Below are 17,435 nucleotides of genomic sequence, written 5' to 3'. Positions count from 1 at the left end.
GACACGATGCCGTTGAACCTCAAAAAGGTCCAACCAATATATAACTAACCTTACACATCCTGGACTACCAATATATAACTAACCTTACACATCCTGGACTACCAATATATAACTAACCTTACACATCCTGGACTACCAATATATAACTAACCTTACACATCCTGGACTACCAATATATAACTAACCTTACACATCCTGGACTACCAATATATAACTAACCTTACACATCCTGGACTACCAATATATAACTAACCTTACACATCCTGGACTACCAATATATAACTAACCTTACACATCCTGGACTACCAATATATAACTAACCTTACACATCCTGGACTACCAATATATAACTAACCTTACACATCCTGGACTACCAATATATAACTAACCTTACACATCCTGGACTACCAATATATAACTAACCTTACACATCCTGCCCTGAAAGTCCTTGGTTGACTATACAAGTAAGAATGGAGCCAACCCAACCACACACAGTCAAAACACTCAAAAAGAGAAATAACTCAAGCAAATGACGAGGACACGGGAAGCAGGAAGTAAAGGACGAGAAACAGGCGTGACGGACGAAGGTGCATGAGAATGATCAGGTGGTACGTTCAGAGTGGCTGGGGACAGAGTGGAACATTCTGGGAATCAACTCTTACCAGGTTTTTGTGCCCCTTGGGCGTCCTGCTCGCCATTCTCCAACACAGAGTCGGCATCTGCTCACACACACACACACACACACACACACACATTAGACCGACTACCTATTAATTTTCTGATTGGACACACACACACACACACACACACACACACACACACACACACACCAAGGTGTGTTGCTGCGTCAGCTGGAACCAACACTTCATTTCTGTCTAAGGTACTTCTGAAGTTGGCCATCATGGAAAACTTCCCACACACAGTCTGCAACTCTGGACAGACTGTCTGGACAGACTGTCTGGACAAGAGACGTGGCCTACAGCTGAGTCACAGTCTGTTGGACCCAGACACAAACACTCCACTAAAATCAGGCCGCAGCCGCTGGAGTGACACACCATCCGACCCAAAATGGCAGGCCTTGTCCAGCTCTGTCTGGCTTCATCAGTCTCTTATCTCGAGCTGCTTACATAAGGTCATGTAACGTCACACACACACGCTTCTTCTCACTTTTAGGATTATAGTTGTCCTACACCGTTGGGCCTAGTTACGTGCCTAATTATGGCAGCCCTTCCCAGAAACCACGGGGGTCTGAATTAAAGTGAGATTAGACGTTGGCAGCTATCCGCACATTCAATAGCGTGGATTAACTGTGGTATTGGTTGGGTGTAGATGGTGAAGCCCATTCGCTAAGGACTAATCCTGGCGTTCATTTCATTAGAACATGCATGATCTGCTCATACGGCATGTGAAACTCTAAGACGCCTGGCTGCACGCGCTCCAGTACGGTCAGCGATTGTTCGTTTAACCTTCATTCATCCGGGTTTGTCTCATTGAGATCAAATAGGGTTTTCAAGAGACACCTCATCCAACCAAGACAACAGCAGCGGGGAAAAATGTTTCAGACAAATATCAGACATAACAATTTACAGACTTGGACACGCCATAATCAAATTATAGACAGACACACACATACAGCACAATTACAGAAACATACATGGGTAATAGATATAAACCCATGTTACTGTGTGGCGTGGGCGTAATGTCAAAGAAGATTTGTAGAGCTCTCTTTATTTCTTTCTTTCTCTCTCTCTCTCGCTCATCTCTCCCAGGAAGGAAGAATAGATGGAAGGAAGTCATTGATGGAGATGGGAACAATGAAAGCCAAGCACATTACCCTGAGAGAAGAGTGTGAGTCTTTCACGTCACCCTGCATCACCCTGAGAGAAGAGTGTGAGTCTTTCACGTCACCCTGCATCACCCTGAGAGAAGTGTGAGTCTTTCACGTCACCCTGAAAGAAGAGTGTGAGTCTTTCACATCACCCTGCATTACCTTGAGAGAAGAGTGTGAGTCTTTCACGTCACCCTGAGAGAAGTGTGAGTCTTACACATCACCCTGAGAGAAGAGTGTGAGTATTTCACATCACCCTGAAAGAAGAGTGAGAGTATTTCACATCACCCTGAGAGAAAGTGAGTCTTACACATCACCCTGAGAGAAGAGTGTGAGTCTTACACATCACCCTGAAAGAAGAGTGAGTCTTACACATCACCCTGAGAAGAGTGTGTGTCTTACACATCACCCTGCATTACCCTGAGAGAAGAGTGAGTCTTACACATCACCCTGCATCATCCTGAGAGAAGAGTGAGTCTTACACATCACCCTGAAAGAAGAGTGTGAGTCTTACACATCACCCTGCATTACCCTGAGTAAAAAGTGAGTCTTTCACATCACCCTGAAAGAAGAGTGTGAGTCTTACACATCACCCTGCATTACCCTGAGTAAAAAGTGAGTCTTTCACATCACCTTGAAAGAAGAGTGTGAGTCTTACACATCGCCCTGAGAGAAGAGTGTGAGTCTTACACATCCCCCTGAGAGAAGAGTGTGAGTCTTACACATCACCCTGAAAGAAGAGTGTGAGTCTTACACATCACCCTGCATTACCCTGAGTGAAAAGTGAGTCTTTCACATCACCCTGAAAGAAGAGTGTGAGTCTTACACATCGCCCTGAGAGAAGAGTGTGAGTCTTACACATCGCCCTGAGAGAAGAGTGTGAGTCTTACACATCGCCCTGAGAGAAGAGTGTGAGTCTTACACATCGCCCTGAGAGAACAGTGTGAGTCTTACACATCACCCTGAGAGAAGAGTGTGAGTCTTACACATCACCCTGAGAGAAGAGTGTGAGTCTTACACATCACCCTGAGAGAAGAGTGTGAGTCTTACACATCACCCTGCATTACCCTGAGAGAAGAGTGAGTCTTTCACATCACCCTGAGAGAAGAGTGTGAGTCTTACACATCACCCTGAAAGAAGAGTGTGAGTCTTACACATCACCCTGCATTACCCTGAGTAAAAAGTGAGTCTTTCACATCACCCTGAAAGAAGAGTGTGAGTCTTACACATCGCCCTGAGAGAAGAGTGTGAGTCTTACACATCACCCTGAGAGAAGAGTGTGAGTCTTACACATCACCCTGAAAGAAGAGTGTGAGTCTTACACATCACCCTGCATTACCCTGAGTGAAAAGTGAGTCTTTCACATCACCCTGAAAGAAGAGTGTGAGTCTTACACATCGCCCTGAGAGAAGAGTGTGAGTCTTACACATCGCCCTGAGAGAAGAGTGTGAGTCTTACACATCACCCTGAGAGAAGAGTGTGAGTCTTACACATCACCCTGAGAGAAGAGTGTGAGTCTTACACATCGCCCTGAGAGAAGAGTGTGAGTCTTACACATCACCCTGAGAGAAGAGTGTGAGTCTTACACATCACCCTGAGAGAAGAGTGTGAGTCTTACACATCGCCCTGAGAGAAGAGTGTGAGTCTTACACATCACCCTGCATTACCCTGAGAAGAGTGAATCTTACACATCCCCCTGAGAGACGAGTGTGAGTCTTACACATCACCCTGAAAGAAGAGTGTGAGTCTTTCACATCACCCTGAGAGAAGAGTGAGTCTTACACATCACCCTGAGAGAAGAGTGTGAGTCTTTCACGTCACCCTGAAAGAAGTGTGTGAGTCTTTCACATCACCCTGAAAGAAGAGTGTGAGTCTTACACATCACCCTGCATTACCCTGAGAGAAGAGTGAGTCTTACACATCACCCTGCATCACCCTGAGAGAAGAGTGAGTCTTACACATCACCCTGAAAGAAGAGTGTGAGTCTTACACATCACCCTGAGAGAAGAGTGAGTCTTACACATCACCCTGAGAGAAGAGTGTGAGTCTTACACATCACCCTGAAAGAAGAGTGTGAGTCTTACACATCACCCTGCATTACCCTGAGTAAAAAGTGAGTCTTTCACATCACCCTGAAAGAAGAGTGTGAGTCTTACACATCGCCCTGAGAGAAGAGTGAGTCTTACACATCACCCTGAGAGAAGAGTGTGAGTCTTTCACGTCACCCTGAAAGAAGTGTGTGAGTCTTTCACATCACCCTGCATTACCTTGAGAGAAGAGTGTGAGTCTTTCACGTCACCCTGAGAGAAGTGTGAGTCTTTCACATCACCCTGAAAGAAGGGTGTGAGTCTTTCACATCACCCTGAGAGAAGAGTGAGTCTTACACATCACCCTGAGAGAAGAGTGTGAGTCTTACACATCACCCTGAAAGAAGAGTGTGAGTCTTACACATCACCCTGTATTACCCTGAGAGAAGAGTGAGTCTTACACATCACCCTGCATTACCCAGAGAGAGTCTTACACATCACCCTGCATTACCCAGAGAGAGTCTTACACATCACCCTGCATTACCCAGAGAGAGTCTTGCACATCACCCTGCATTACCCAGAGAGAGTCTTACACATCACCCTGCATTACCCAGAGAGAGTCTTACACATCACCCTGCATTACCCAGAGAGTCTTACTCATCACCCTGCATTACCCAGTCTTACACATCACCCTGCATTGCTCAGTCTTACACATCACCCTGCATTGCTCAGTCTTACACATCACCCTGCATTACCCAGAGAGTCTTACACATCCCTTCACCATGACCTGTCACGCCTCCTTCACTAAGCACTGCCCTCTGGTTAGGATGGATGTACAGTGATAAGCCCAGCGGTGCATCAGTCTGAGGTTATCCACTGTAGGTTAATACGCTTACATATAGTTGGGTAGCATGGCAGGTGTTCATTCATATTCCCATTGTCATCGATCAATCAATCAACCAACCCCTTTTGCTCACCTTCACTTGTCCTATGATTGTGTTAGTTACTTAGCTCAATGACCTCCCTCCTTCCCCTCATCCCCCTAACCCTGTCCCTTCCAGTCAGCTCACCTGCCCTATTTCCGTCATTGTCCAGCAGGGGGATGTAGTCCGTCTTGCCCACAGTCTCTCCCACCTGGTCGTCAAAGGCCTCGGCCTCCAGCTGGGCCACAAAGTCCCTCTCCACCAGGTCCTCCGGGCCAGCCTGGGGCACACTGTCCATCAGAGCATCGCTCAGGCTCAGGTCCAGCTCTGCCATGGTTCTGAGGGGGGAGACAGAGACAAGCAGGGGTGTAAGGTTAGATCCAGAATTCAAATGGGATCCAGGAAGGACAGTTTAGGATGGATGAAAAATTTGCCAAATGCCAAAATATATACCGCAGGAGAAACATGCACAAACACGGATATATATATAGATATATATATACACACAGATTTTATATATATATATATACACACATACAGATTACACATACAGTTTGAGGTAATAAAATAGTTACAATATAATTTCTTCCATCAGTGTGTTACATTTTAACTGTACCAACAAGTCATGTTTGATACTTAGCAGATTCATCATTCATGAATTTTCCCAACCAGAATCACAGACAGAGCCAGCAAGCAGGCCTCCTGAGGTTCCAGCTGTCTCTCTATCTAACCTGCATGTAATGTAATGCCCTTCTGGGCCACAAGGCCTCTGCTAGGCCCACACAAACCCAATAATCTGGGACATCCACGGATGTTCCCAATGAGAGAACAGCACACTCCAGGCTGCTGTAGCACTAGGGCAAGTACACAGGCAGACAGACACTCAGGGGAAAGGCCGGCTGCTGGTCAGGCCAGAGAGAAAGACACAGCTCTAGGGGTCATCTGACCACGGAAGCTGCGAGAATCTGCCGAGTCATATGGTGTCATCTTTCACCGACGTCAAAGGGAGGGGTAATGACAGTTTATAATCCTGATCAGTGGTCCCCTATCCCTCTCTAACACCCTCTCTCTCTCTCTCTCTCTCTCTCTCGCTTTCGCGCTCTCTTTCTCCATTTTCATTTCCCCACAGGCTAAGCCTTACCATTCCCTCAGTCATTCCTCCTCTCTGTTCCTCTCCTATAATCTCTCCTCCATTCTTCCCTTTTTACTCCGACCCCTCCTCCCTCTGCCTTCCTCAATCAGGGAGATTAGGATAGCATGTGCCAATGGTGTATCAGAGAGAGGGATTAGGGTTAGGGCAGAACAGAGCAGCACACGCTCCAGCAAAATCCCCCTCCCTCCCAGCCATAACACACATCCTGGGCAGTGAGGGCACCTAACCTGGCCTGCACCACTCTCCATCTCTCTTCATCCCTCTCTTTTAAATCCTTCTCTACTCTCTGCATCTTTCCTTCTCTGCACACTTTGCTTCTCTGTCCACTTTGTGGACATACATAAATAAAGAGTTTAAGTGACCAGCCAGTGCACTTGTACAGTGTGAAGTGACAGAGCTCATTGTAGAGCTACTATCTGTATGGTGCGGCCCTCTCACTCTCTCTGTCTCTCTCTCCTTTCACAGAGCTGTCTGTGTGTATATACAGCATAACACGTCAGGAGCTCCACCTACTGGACAGTCTGGGAGGTGACAATGCCTATAGGCTTCTGTGAATGCTTTGTTTCGACTGGTGCCTCCCTTAAAAGCGGCAATAGTACTGTTTGTCCATCCTGAGATGCTGTAGCCAGTATACACATCCTCAAAATAGTCCAAATTAATTTAAGAAATCTGTCATTCATTTTTTACGTTTTTGCTGAGGAGATCTTAGTCGTGCAATTTTAAATCTAACTAAATTGTTTGGGGCAGTATTTCTCAAGTTAAATAATGTGCATGAAAACGAGTCATCTATCGTTGAATGACAACAAACATTTCATTGATGAATCCTTATTGTTGACCAATGACCGAAGGGGCTTAGACTTCGGCTCCAAACTTTGGCTTGCCTCCCGAAGAAAAGATTTGTGCACGAACAGCCATAAAAAAACCTTGTCGAAGACCGAAACGGAAAAAAGAATACTCACAATTCCATCATAATATATGAAAACTGTTTCGGATGGGAAGCATGCAGACCCCTTAACACATTATAGGTAGAACCTTTTCAGTGACATCTCATTTGATAGCCCAGTCAATGGTATAATGTCGAGTCAATGGCAGATTGCTATAGTATAGAGGCGCAGAACTGGTTTTACAGTGTCTGACTTTACAGTGTCTGGTTTTACATATGGGCAATTCCACGGTAACGGAATTACGCTTAGACTCAGATTTTTCACTGTAAAATGTATGCCAAACAAAAGCCATTGATTTCAAAGTTTAACAAACCATACAACTCTATGCACAAGGACTACTTTTAACAGTGCAGACGCAAAGTTTGGTAACATAATGATGGCATCAACAGCACAAACCGTCATTCTGTTACCAAACTTTGAGTGTGCACACTTCTTCAAGTATATGTGTTTTTGTCAAATTCTCAGTGTAAATTGTTAAAAGTAGTCCTTGTGGGGGCCTCCCGAGTGGCGCAGCGGTCTAAGGCATTGCATTGTTGCGGCGTCACTACAGCCTGGGTTTCGATCCGGCCGTGACCAGGAGTCCCATAGGGCGGCGCACAATTGGCCCAGCGTCGTCCGGGTTAGGGGAGGGTTTGGCTGCAGGGGCTTTACTTGGTTCATCGTGCTCTAGCGACTCGTTGTGGCGGGCCGGGCGCCTGCAGGCTGACACCGGTCATCAGTTGAACGGTGTTTCCTCCGACACATTGGTGCAGCTGGCTTCCGGTTTAAGCGAGCGGGTGTTAAGAAGCGTGTTTTTGCGGGGCGTGTTTTGGCGGGTCATGTTTCGGAGGACACATGACTCGACCTTCGCCTATCCCAAGCCTGTTGGGGAGTTGCAGCGATGAAAAAAGATTATAATCACGAAATTGGGGAGAAAAAGGTGGTACATTTTCATATATATATATTTTTAAGTAGTAGTCCTTGTGCTTAGACTTGTATGGTTTATTCAACTTTGAAATCAATGGATTTTGTTTGGCATACATTTTAAAGTGACCCAATCTGAGTGTCAGTGTAATACCGATACTGTGGAATTGCCCATATGTGTTGTACTGTATGAAGTGAAAACTATATTTCCCTATGGGGCTATGAAGACCGACTCAAACTTGAACATTCACAATAAAGAGTGTAAGACTCAAACAGTCTACATGGGAGTTTCCTGTAAGCAGCAGTAGTATACAGGCAATTCCACGGCAACAGAGTGATGCCGACACTCCAATTTTTCACTTTAAAATGTAAGCCAAACAAAAACCAATGATTGTATAGTAAAAAAACAACATACAACTACGTACAAGGACGACTTTTACCAATTTCCACTGAACATTTTACCTGAAGAACAGTGCAGATGCAAAGTTAGATCTTTTTTATTTAACCTGGCAAGTCAGGTAAGAACAAATTATTATTTACAATAACTGATGTTGAAATTGATTTGGCTAAATTGCTAGAGCTCTAAGAAAACAACCCAAAGGTTGTTGCTGCATTTTTGGCTCAGATTCTACCATTAACCTCTTGAATACAATTTGGTGTGGCCACTCGGAAACCATTTTGTTTCAACAAAGGAAGGAAACCAAAGGAAAGCCAGGCTTTCTATTGTGCGGTCTGACCAACAAACGGCCCACGGGACGTCTAGTACCCTGGCTGATGTGGCAGTGAGTGTGTGTGTGTGTGTGTGTGTGTGTGTGTGTGTGCGTGCGTGCGTGCGTGCGTGCGTCCGCTGGATGACATAAGGCCATAGAGAAGGTTAATCCTCTCTATTCTGCTGCAACAGATCATTATTGTAGCTGACAGCACACGTAGGTGAATCAAAGGTCTTTTTAATTGCATATTTAAACTGTCGCTGCATGTCTAATAAATCACTGTGTGTGTTTATTTCATGAAAATAACTCAAAATATATTTTTGGTATAATTTATTTTCCTGAGCCTCCTTTTGCCATTGAAATGCTCAGTCTGATCGTGTGGGTGTGTTGATATAAAATGTAAATATATTTACATACACAGCACTGATTGATCGGATAGGATCGTATAGAACCCACATGTCAAACTCCGGACCTTGAAGCAAGTTCCACTCCTTTTTTTATTCTTTCCCTCTAATCAGGGACTGATTTAGACCTGGGACACCAGGTGGGTGAAATGAATGATCAGGTAGAACAGAAAACCAGCAGGCTCCAGAACCGCGTAGGGTAAGAGTTGAATACCCCTGGTCTAGACTCTAGAGAGACACCCGGCTCACCCCTTCAAAGTAGGAAGATATATTTAAGCAATAAGGCCCGAGGAGGTGTGGTATTCGTCCAATATACCACAGCAAAGGGACGTTCTTACGCACAACGCAACGCGGAGTGCCTGGATACAACCCTTAGCCGTGGTATATTGGCCATATACCGCAAACCCCCGAGGTGCCTTATTGCTATTATAAACTGGTTAGTAATTTAGACCAGTAGAAAGAAAAAAAATTGGGTCATGCCCATGGTATATGGTCTGATATTCCACGGCTTTCAGTCAATCAGCATTCAGGGCTCGATCCACCCGGTTAATAAATGCAAATAAAAGATGACTTGTCATTGGTCAGAATAATCAGATCAGATTGTGGTGTCATGCTGTGGGCCAAAAACTCCATCCCACCTGAACAGGCTGAAATTCCAGGCGTTTTTTTTCCTAAAAGCTCTTACACTAAATGGGCATAATCACAATTTCAAAATGATATTTCGAGCTCATAGTATGGGAAAATTACATTTGACTGCACTGCCCCTTTAAGAGCATTTCAAAATGGCCACCTGTCACAAAAGCAGCCACAATAACAGACAATGCGCCAAACCTGACGTAATGCCCATCGTAATCTATGGACGTGGTAGATCAGCACATTTGCGGGTTCTTTAAGTGGCACTCGTACGTGTTGACATGACAGACATGGTAGATACTGCAAGTGCACTATTTAGCGTGTGTTGCAGCCTAAGTGGTGTGTGGGTTTTCCTATCAGCTTACTGCAGTCACCCTGGGCACTGTGCCAATCCAGGGACCAGACCTACAAGGGATGCAAGGGTCACCCACAACTACAGTATGAAAGTGAGGGTTAGTATCGAATTAGATTAGTGCTGCGGTCTTCTCCTTGCCTGTCCTCTGAAAAATCCCTTCAAACAAATGTAGAGTTTTTCCCAAACACTGTAGATACAGTACAGTACTTCTGGACACGGACATCCTTGGACCCGAATGAGGGACTGGAAGGACCCAGACAACTATGGTCATTGGTCAATGTTTGCCCGGCTGCAACAACAGTGTTTTCCTTAGGGGAAAAGTGGCACATGAACTGGGCTGTCCTAAATTGCAACGTCCGCGGCCCTTGTGGCGCCAAAACAACTGTCGGGCAGTTCGATACCATTTATTTTCCGTGGAAGGCTTGCCATTTGGGCTGCGGTCACAACCGACAACCAGAGGTTGAGGTCACACAGTCTGTCCAATGAGGTCATTGGCTTCTCAGATACTTCCTGGGGCGTGTCTGTGTGGGAGGAAATGAGGTCACGTCGGTGATCTCGTTATGCTGTGACCTCTCATGTAGGCCACACCCTTTCCTGTTCATCTAGGACATCCGGGGTTAGGACTGTTACTATGTCAACTGGTTTTACAGAAAAGTAGTTCCAAAAGCATTATGAGTTGTGTTGTGTAGGTTTGGGAAAGTTATTTTTGTCCTAAAAAAGTAGTAAGTCAATGTTTCCAGTCAGGACCCTGAAGGAATTAGCCACAACACACTGATCAGTTCCAAACCGCCAATTGGGGGAAAAAAATGTATATAACTTTTAACAGAACCTTTAATTACTTTCTACAAATCTTTAAATAAATCCCCAAAACTCCAGAAAAGCCATCATGTTCTTTACTGAGCAGATAGAAAACAGCTATGAGGAATTCTGACCTCGGATGTCACATTCTAGGAGAGGTGATGACACTGTTCTGGTTTAGCAGGCCTTCTTATGGCATGTAGCATATCTCTGAGTGGATGTGTGTGTGAGACTCAATGAATGTGTATGTTTGTGTGCAGTGACTCGCTAAAAACAGCCCTCGCTCACCTCCCAGTTTAACTTCAACAGGACTGGCCTCTGAAAGGCCCCAGCCAACCGTGTGGATGGATGTATGTATGTATGTATGTATGTATGTATGTATGTATGTATGTATGTATGTATGTATGTATGTATGTATGTATGTATGTGTTTGTGTCTTTGTGTGTGTATGTGTGTTTATGTCTGTCTGTGTATGTGTGTGTGTGTGTGTATATATATGTGTGTGTGTGTGTGTCTGTTTCTGTGTGTGTATATGTGTGTCTGCGTCTGTATATGTGTGTGTGTGTGTGCATGTATGTATGTCTGTGTGTGTGTATATATGTGTGTGTGTGTGTGTGTGTGTGTGTGTGTGTGTGTGTGTGTGTGTGTGTGTCTGTTTCTGTGTGTGTGTGTGTGTGTGTGTGTGTGTGTGTGCCTGAGGCCCTGTATAGCGCACAGCTTCCCATTTTCTGCACCACCACTTCTGTTTTTGTTTGTACTGATCTGCACAGACAGCTGACACAGCCTTTTTCTTCATGTTGTTTATCAAAGGCCTGTTCACACATAACATGATGGCTGAAATTACAAGCAGGTGGTTCCCTGTGACAGTTCCATGGTGCCGGGCCCACCGCTAAACTCATTAAAAGTGGATAATGTCTTTACACTTGGATTTTGTAGTCTACCGGATGCCACCATGCATACTTTTTCGTACAGGTCCCCAATGGGAATCAAACCCACAACCCTGGCATTGCAAGCACCATGCTCTACCAACTGAGCAACACAGGACTAGAGACAGCAGGACCTTACTTCAAAGGATGGACTCCTTTTATCTGGTGACCATGAACTGCAGCTCTCCCACAACCCACTCAACAGCTCAGTCAGAGGAGGAGAAGACTGTGCCTTGTAGCTCAGTATGTAATCTGTTCAGTATGTAATCTGTTCAGTATGTAATCTGTTCACTATGTAACCTGTTCACTATGTAACCTGTTCACTATGTAACCTGTTCACTATGTAACCTGTTCACTATGTAACCTGTTCACTATGTAACCTGTTCACTATGTAACCTGTTCACTATGTAACCTGTGTTCACTATGTAACCTGTTCACTATGTAACCTGTTCACTATGTAACCTGTTCGATATGTAACCTGTTCGGTATGTAACCTGTTCGGTATGTAACATGTTCACTATGTAACATGTTCAATATGTAACCTGTTCAGTATGTAACCTGTTCACTATGTAACCTGTTCACTAAGTAACCTGTTCACTATGTAACCTGTTCACTATGTAACCTGTTCACTATGTAACCTGTTCACTATGTAACCTGTTCAATATGTAACCTGTTCAATATGTAACCTGTTCACTATGTAACCTGTTCAATATGTAACCTGTTCAATATGTAACCTGTTCACTATGTAACCTGTTCACTATGTAACCTGTTCACTATGTAACCTGTTCACTATGTAACCTGTTCACTATGTAACATGTTCACTATGTAACCTGTTCACTATGTAACCTGTTCACTATGTAACCTGTTCACTATGTAACCTGTTCAGTATGTAACCTGTTCAGTATGTAATCTGTTCACTATGTAACCTGTTCAGTATGTAACCTGTTCACTATGTAACCTGTTCACTATGTAACCTGTTCACTATGTAACCTGTTCAGTATGTAACCTGTTCAGTATGTAACCTGTTCAGTATGTAATCTGTTCAGTATGTAATCTGTTCACTATGTAACCTGTTCACTATGTAACCTGTTCACTATGTAACCTGTTCACTATGTAACCTGTTCACTATGTAACCTGTTCACTATGTAACCTGTTCACTATATAACCTGTTCACTATGTAACCTGTTCACTATGTAACATGTTCACTATGTAACCTGTTCACTATGTAACCTGTTCACTATGTAACCTGTTCAGTATGTAACCTGTTCACTATGTAACCTGTTCACTATGTAACCTGTTCAGTATGTAACCTGTTCACTATGTAACCTGTTCACTATGTAACCTGTTCACTATGTAACCTGTTCAGTATGTAACCTGTTCACTATGTAACCTGTTCAGTATGTAACCTGTTCAGTATGTAACCTGTTCAGTATGTAACCTGTTCAGTATGTTTCAAGACACACTACAATCAATATACTGCAAGTATACGGCCAAGACAGGTTTTAAATTCTTACAAACTCTTTGGGGTGCTTTGAAAATAATGGGACGGACCAACATCAACCTGTCCAACGCTTATGGCCGCAACAATATTTTTCTTATCCGTTTTTTATTTCTAGTGCTGATTTCAAAAGGAAGTGCCCATCCGATAATTCCAACCCAAAATAACAGCAGTATGCAGCAGCGAAAGCTGAAACAAAATACGTCTCAAATGAAAATGTGCTGTAGAGTCCCGCTGGTTGTGTGATTGACTGTGGGCCAGTTGATGATGACAACAGGCCAAGTGTCCAGCTGTGATGTTCATCTAAGTGAGATGGTTTCTTCAACATTCCTCCTGGTCTGATTCACTACCAGCCCAGCCCACACAATCAACAGCACTGTACTGTGCACCACAGTGTCTAACATTACCCCTGACTCTGGACTCATCTATATATTCTAGATCAGGGATGGGCAACTTTGATGGGGGTGGGGGCCGCAATGGCCGCAGTGCTATACCCACACATGCAATTTTTTTGCGAGCAAAACATTTTAGCGGCCCCCCTCTTGACCGCGGAGAGAAAAAGTTTGCTGAAATTCAACACATTTTTCCATGGGGCAGAGAGAACATTTTTCAGTTTTAAAGCTAATTTCATGCAATTCTGCACATTTTGCCATTGGGTGGAGAGAAATGTTTGTTTTTTTAATATGATATCTGAGCGAGAGTGACTAAGTAAATCAATGGGGCCCCCCCGGTTGGTAATTCAACCATGATTATTACAAGTTTAGATAGCTAGCTAGACTAACTTACCAATCTAAAACTGGCAGTGACTGACATAACAAGAGAAAAACTGCTGATGCACAACCGCACAACCAAATTTCAAAATTACACCTTTATGTATTCTACTATTCTAACTCTCAACAGTAAGTTGAGACCCCGACTGGCGGGCTGCCAGTTGCCCATCCCTGTTCTAGATAGTTCACCTCAGGGAAAGTTCATACCTCCAAAGCATATCTTTGCATAGCCAGGTATCACAGATGTATTTGGCCTCTAGCAACTCAAAAGAGGGAAAGTTAATTTTATTGCAATCTGTTAGGCCTGTATTGATGTACTTCAACTTGACAAACAGAAGTGCAGGACATGGCAACAAGCATGACACTAGAGTAGACATAACCGTAATATAACATTAGCTACAATAAGATAGTAAAGCTGGCTAGCTAGCTAGCTAACGTTAACTAGGCTAATTGAGACTAGCTACATAACGTGAACTGTGGACTTTCTCCCCTTCTGAATCCTACAGGAGATAACAACAACTCCATTCAGATTAGTAAGTAGCAGCGTGTCAGAAGCGCTTCAACCTCATCAAATATAAGACCAGAACATTGTCCGAGTCGACAGGAGAGGTGATTTCACAACAGCTAACTGCTCTTTTACGTCTCATCATTGAGCAGCCCAAGGCGGAGTCATTGCTATGTTATACTCACACAGGCAGACCAGCAGAAGAACGCATGCAGCGCGGAGGGAGGGGGAGGACAGACAGAGACGAGCAGCTAATGAATACTAACAATTAAAGTTATTTCTGATTTTGGGTTTGGACAGGGCAGAAGCAATCAGGCCTGGGTGAATTTGCCAGAAGTAATCAGTCCTGGGTAGGGCCTGAACGTCGGGCATGGGTAGGGCGCGGGCTGAAAATTCATGCCCGTGCAGGGCTCTTGTTCTTTGTGCTAGGGTGGTTTATGTAAGAGTGTGGTAGCGTGGATAGGTATGTGTTCAGTCAAGCTTTGCCAAAGAGACCTGCAGGGAGTTAATGTTTGATAAAGGTTAATGAGTGAGAAAGAGAGAGGGGGAGGGGGGGTGAGAGAAAGACCCTGAAGGCCACAGCTCTGACATTGTGAGACGAGTTCCTCTCAGGAATGCAGGAGGTGGCAGACCTGCCTCACACAGGAACCCCAGGGAGGTGTGTGTGTGTGTGTGTGTGTGTGTGTGTGTGTGTGTGTGTGTGTGTGTGTGTGTGTGTGTGTGTGAGCACTGCTAATGGGTCTCAGGTGGGTAACAGTTGCGGCACTGTGAATTACACCCGTGAATTGTATTTCTGTGCCAGTGAGGTATAGTGTGTGTGTGGCTGCCTTTAATGATCCGGAGGTGGGGCTGTGGGGCAGCATTGTAAACCTCAGATCAGAGGCTCAGGCCCTGCCTCCCTGATGTGTGTGTCACCCTTACCCGAGGCAGACACAGTGTGATTGACAGGGCTGACTCCATGGGCCAAGCCCGCTCCCCCTGCTCAGTACACAAGGCTAACCACCTTTTCAGTCAAGACTGTAGGGGCTGTATTTTAACATACCAAACACAATAGTACATTTAAGCGCTGGCAGTAGCGCTATAGGTCCGAGGGTGTGTCAGGAATATTTTTGTTATTTTCACAGCCGTTATTATGAGTGCAATAGCTGGCGGTGGCGCGAAAGGGCTGGGTTTGACGAATGAACACTGTTCAATCAAGGTGTTCCAAGGCTTATACTGCATGTGTTTGTCTCAAGTTCTGTAGGTTATTGACGGTCTTTGCTTTGTCATCAAGTCCAATTCGGCTGGGGGACGGAATATTGTCGTCCTAGTCCATTGTGGATTGATACTACAGTTTACTAAATAGCATAGCCTACAGTAACGAGTGACAGCAACAGTACACAATATATATATAATAACATCCAGTGTTTGCTCAGTATGTTTGGAGTGTTGACAGTCAATATTGTTGTAATTGGCTTTAACTAATATAGGCCTTTACGCATTGCAATTCTCTTCAAATAAAAAATACTAGGCTCCCGTAAATTGCATTGTATGTGTAAGGCACGTTCTCAATAAGCAAGATATAGCCAGGCCTACTGTTGATATGGCGTTATACTGAAACATTTTTGTTTGGGGGAGCGAGTCTTTGGTAACCGGACAAAGGCGCTCTTTGGAAATGGGGATGGATACAAGCCGAATGGAGTACGCACTGCAGGTAGGCTTATGTTAATTGTGAAAAACGCAAAAGAACGTTGGCAATAATATGTCAAAGACTCCAGCCACCCTAGTCATAGACTGTTCACTCTGCTACCACACGGCAAGCGGTACCGGAGCGCCAAGTCTAGGTCCAAGAGGCTTCTAAACAGCTTCTACACCCAAGCCATAAGACTCCTGAACATCTAATCAAATGGCTACCCAGACTATTTGCATTGCCCCCCCCCCTACGCTGCTGCTACACTCTGTTGTTTTCATCTATGCATAGTCACTTTAATAACTCTACCTACATGTACATATTACCTCAACTAACCGGTGCCCCCGCACATTGACTCTGTACCGGTACCCCCCTATATATAGTCTCACTATTGTTATTTTACTGCTGCTCTCAAATTACTTGTTTTCTATATATATATATTTTTTTTGTATATATTTTTTTTTACTGTATTGTTGGTTAGGGGCTCGTAAGTAAGCATTTTACTGTAAGGTCTACACCTGTTGTATTCGGCGCATGTGACTAATAAAATTTGATTTGATTTACTGTGTCATAGCATCAAGGACAGCTACTTCGATGCAGACAAGAAACAGGGTTTACATGAAATGTTCCATACACAGTTGGATAAGATGGAAACGGACACAGTGACAGTGCGCACCGAGGAAGAGAGGCCACAGACAGACAGAGCTGAAACTTTACTGCTTGACATGCATGATGAAATCCTGGTTGAGAATGAAACAACTGAACAAATGAACAACAAAACAGCACAGCAAGTAAGTGAAAGAAATTGATTTTGATTATGTTTTACTGGTAATGGGGACATACGTAAATGCCAACAAAATAACTTTTTGGTCAGTGTGGTGTGTCTGTGTGTGTGTGTGTGTGTAACCTTTATTTAACTAGGCAAGTCAGTTAAGAACAAATTCTTATTTACAATGATGGCCTACCCCGGCCAAACCCGGACGACGCTGGGCCAATTGTGTGCCGCCCTATGGGACTCCCATTTATGGCCGGATGTGATACAGCCTGGATTCGAACCAGGGACTGTAGTAATGCCTCTTGTACTGTGGCCATGTGTGTGCGTTAACTATTTAACTGTACTAGAATGCTAAAAAGGCCGCTAAAATGTTTAATATCGGTTATCGGTATCAGTATTGTTTTTTGGGGGGGCAAGGAAAATAACGGATATCGATGTCGGCCAAAAATATCATATTGGTGCATCACTAACCTCTATGCATTATGTATCTGTAGAGTTCTAAACATTGTATCCCTTTGAATAATCCCCAGGTCAGCAAGCTACAGAAACCCCAGCATGCTTTGTCCTGCTCTCTGGTGTAGGGTTAGCCTCATGAGGGCTCGGTCCTAGCAGGC

The 17,435-nt window shown here is 44.3% G+C and overlaps 1 protein-coding gene across 11 annotated transcripts in view; it reads right to left on the bottom strand.

Moving 5' to 3' along the window:
• LOC106590274 (microtubule-associated protein 4) overlaps positions 1-17,435 on the bottom strand; it is a 124,093-nt gene that overhangs the window by 91,721 nt on the left and 14,937 nt on the right. For 9 of the 11 annotated variants that reach the window (XM_014181093.2, XM_014181095.2, XM_014181101.2 and 6 more), the window contains 2 exons: positions 4,926-5,116; positions 663-719 (listed from right to left, as the gene is read on the bottom strand). In XM_014181093.2, the coding sequence (XP_014036568.2) occupies positions 663-719; positions 4,926-5,112 (244 nt within the window). In that variant the 5' untranslated portion in view covers positions 5,113-5,116. The remainder of the gene's footprint in view (positions 1-662; positions 720-4,925; positions 5,117-17,435) is intronic. The other 2 variants (XM_014181099.2, XM_045710577.1) reach the window with 1 other exon arrangement.

Source organism: Salmo salar, chromosome ssa29 (genome assembly GCF_905237065.1).
Source record: "Salmo salar chromosome ssa29, Ssal_v3.1, whole genome shotgun sequence".
NCBI classification, from domain to species: Eukaryota; Metazoa; Chordata; class Actinopteri; order Salmoniformes; family Salmonidae; genus Salmo; species Salmo salar.
The sequence above is the reverse complement of the archived record's forward strand: the minus strand, read 5'-3'. Positions and strand labels throughout refer to the sequence as shown.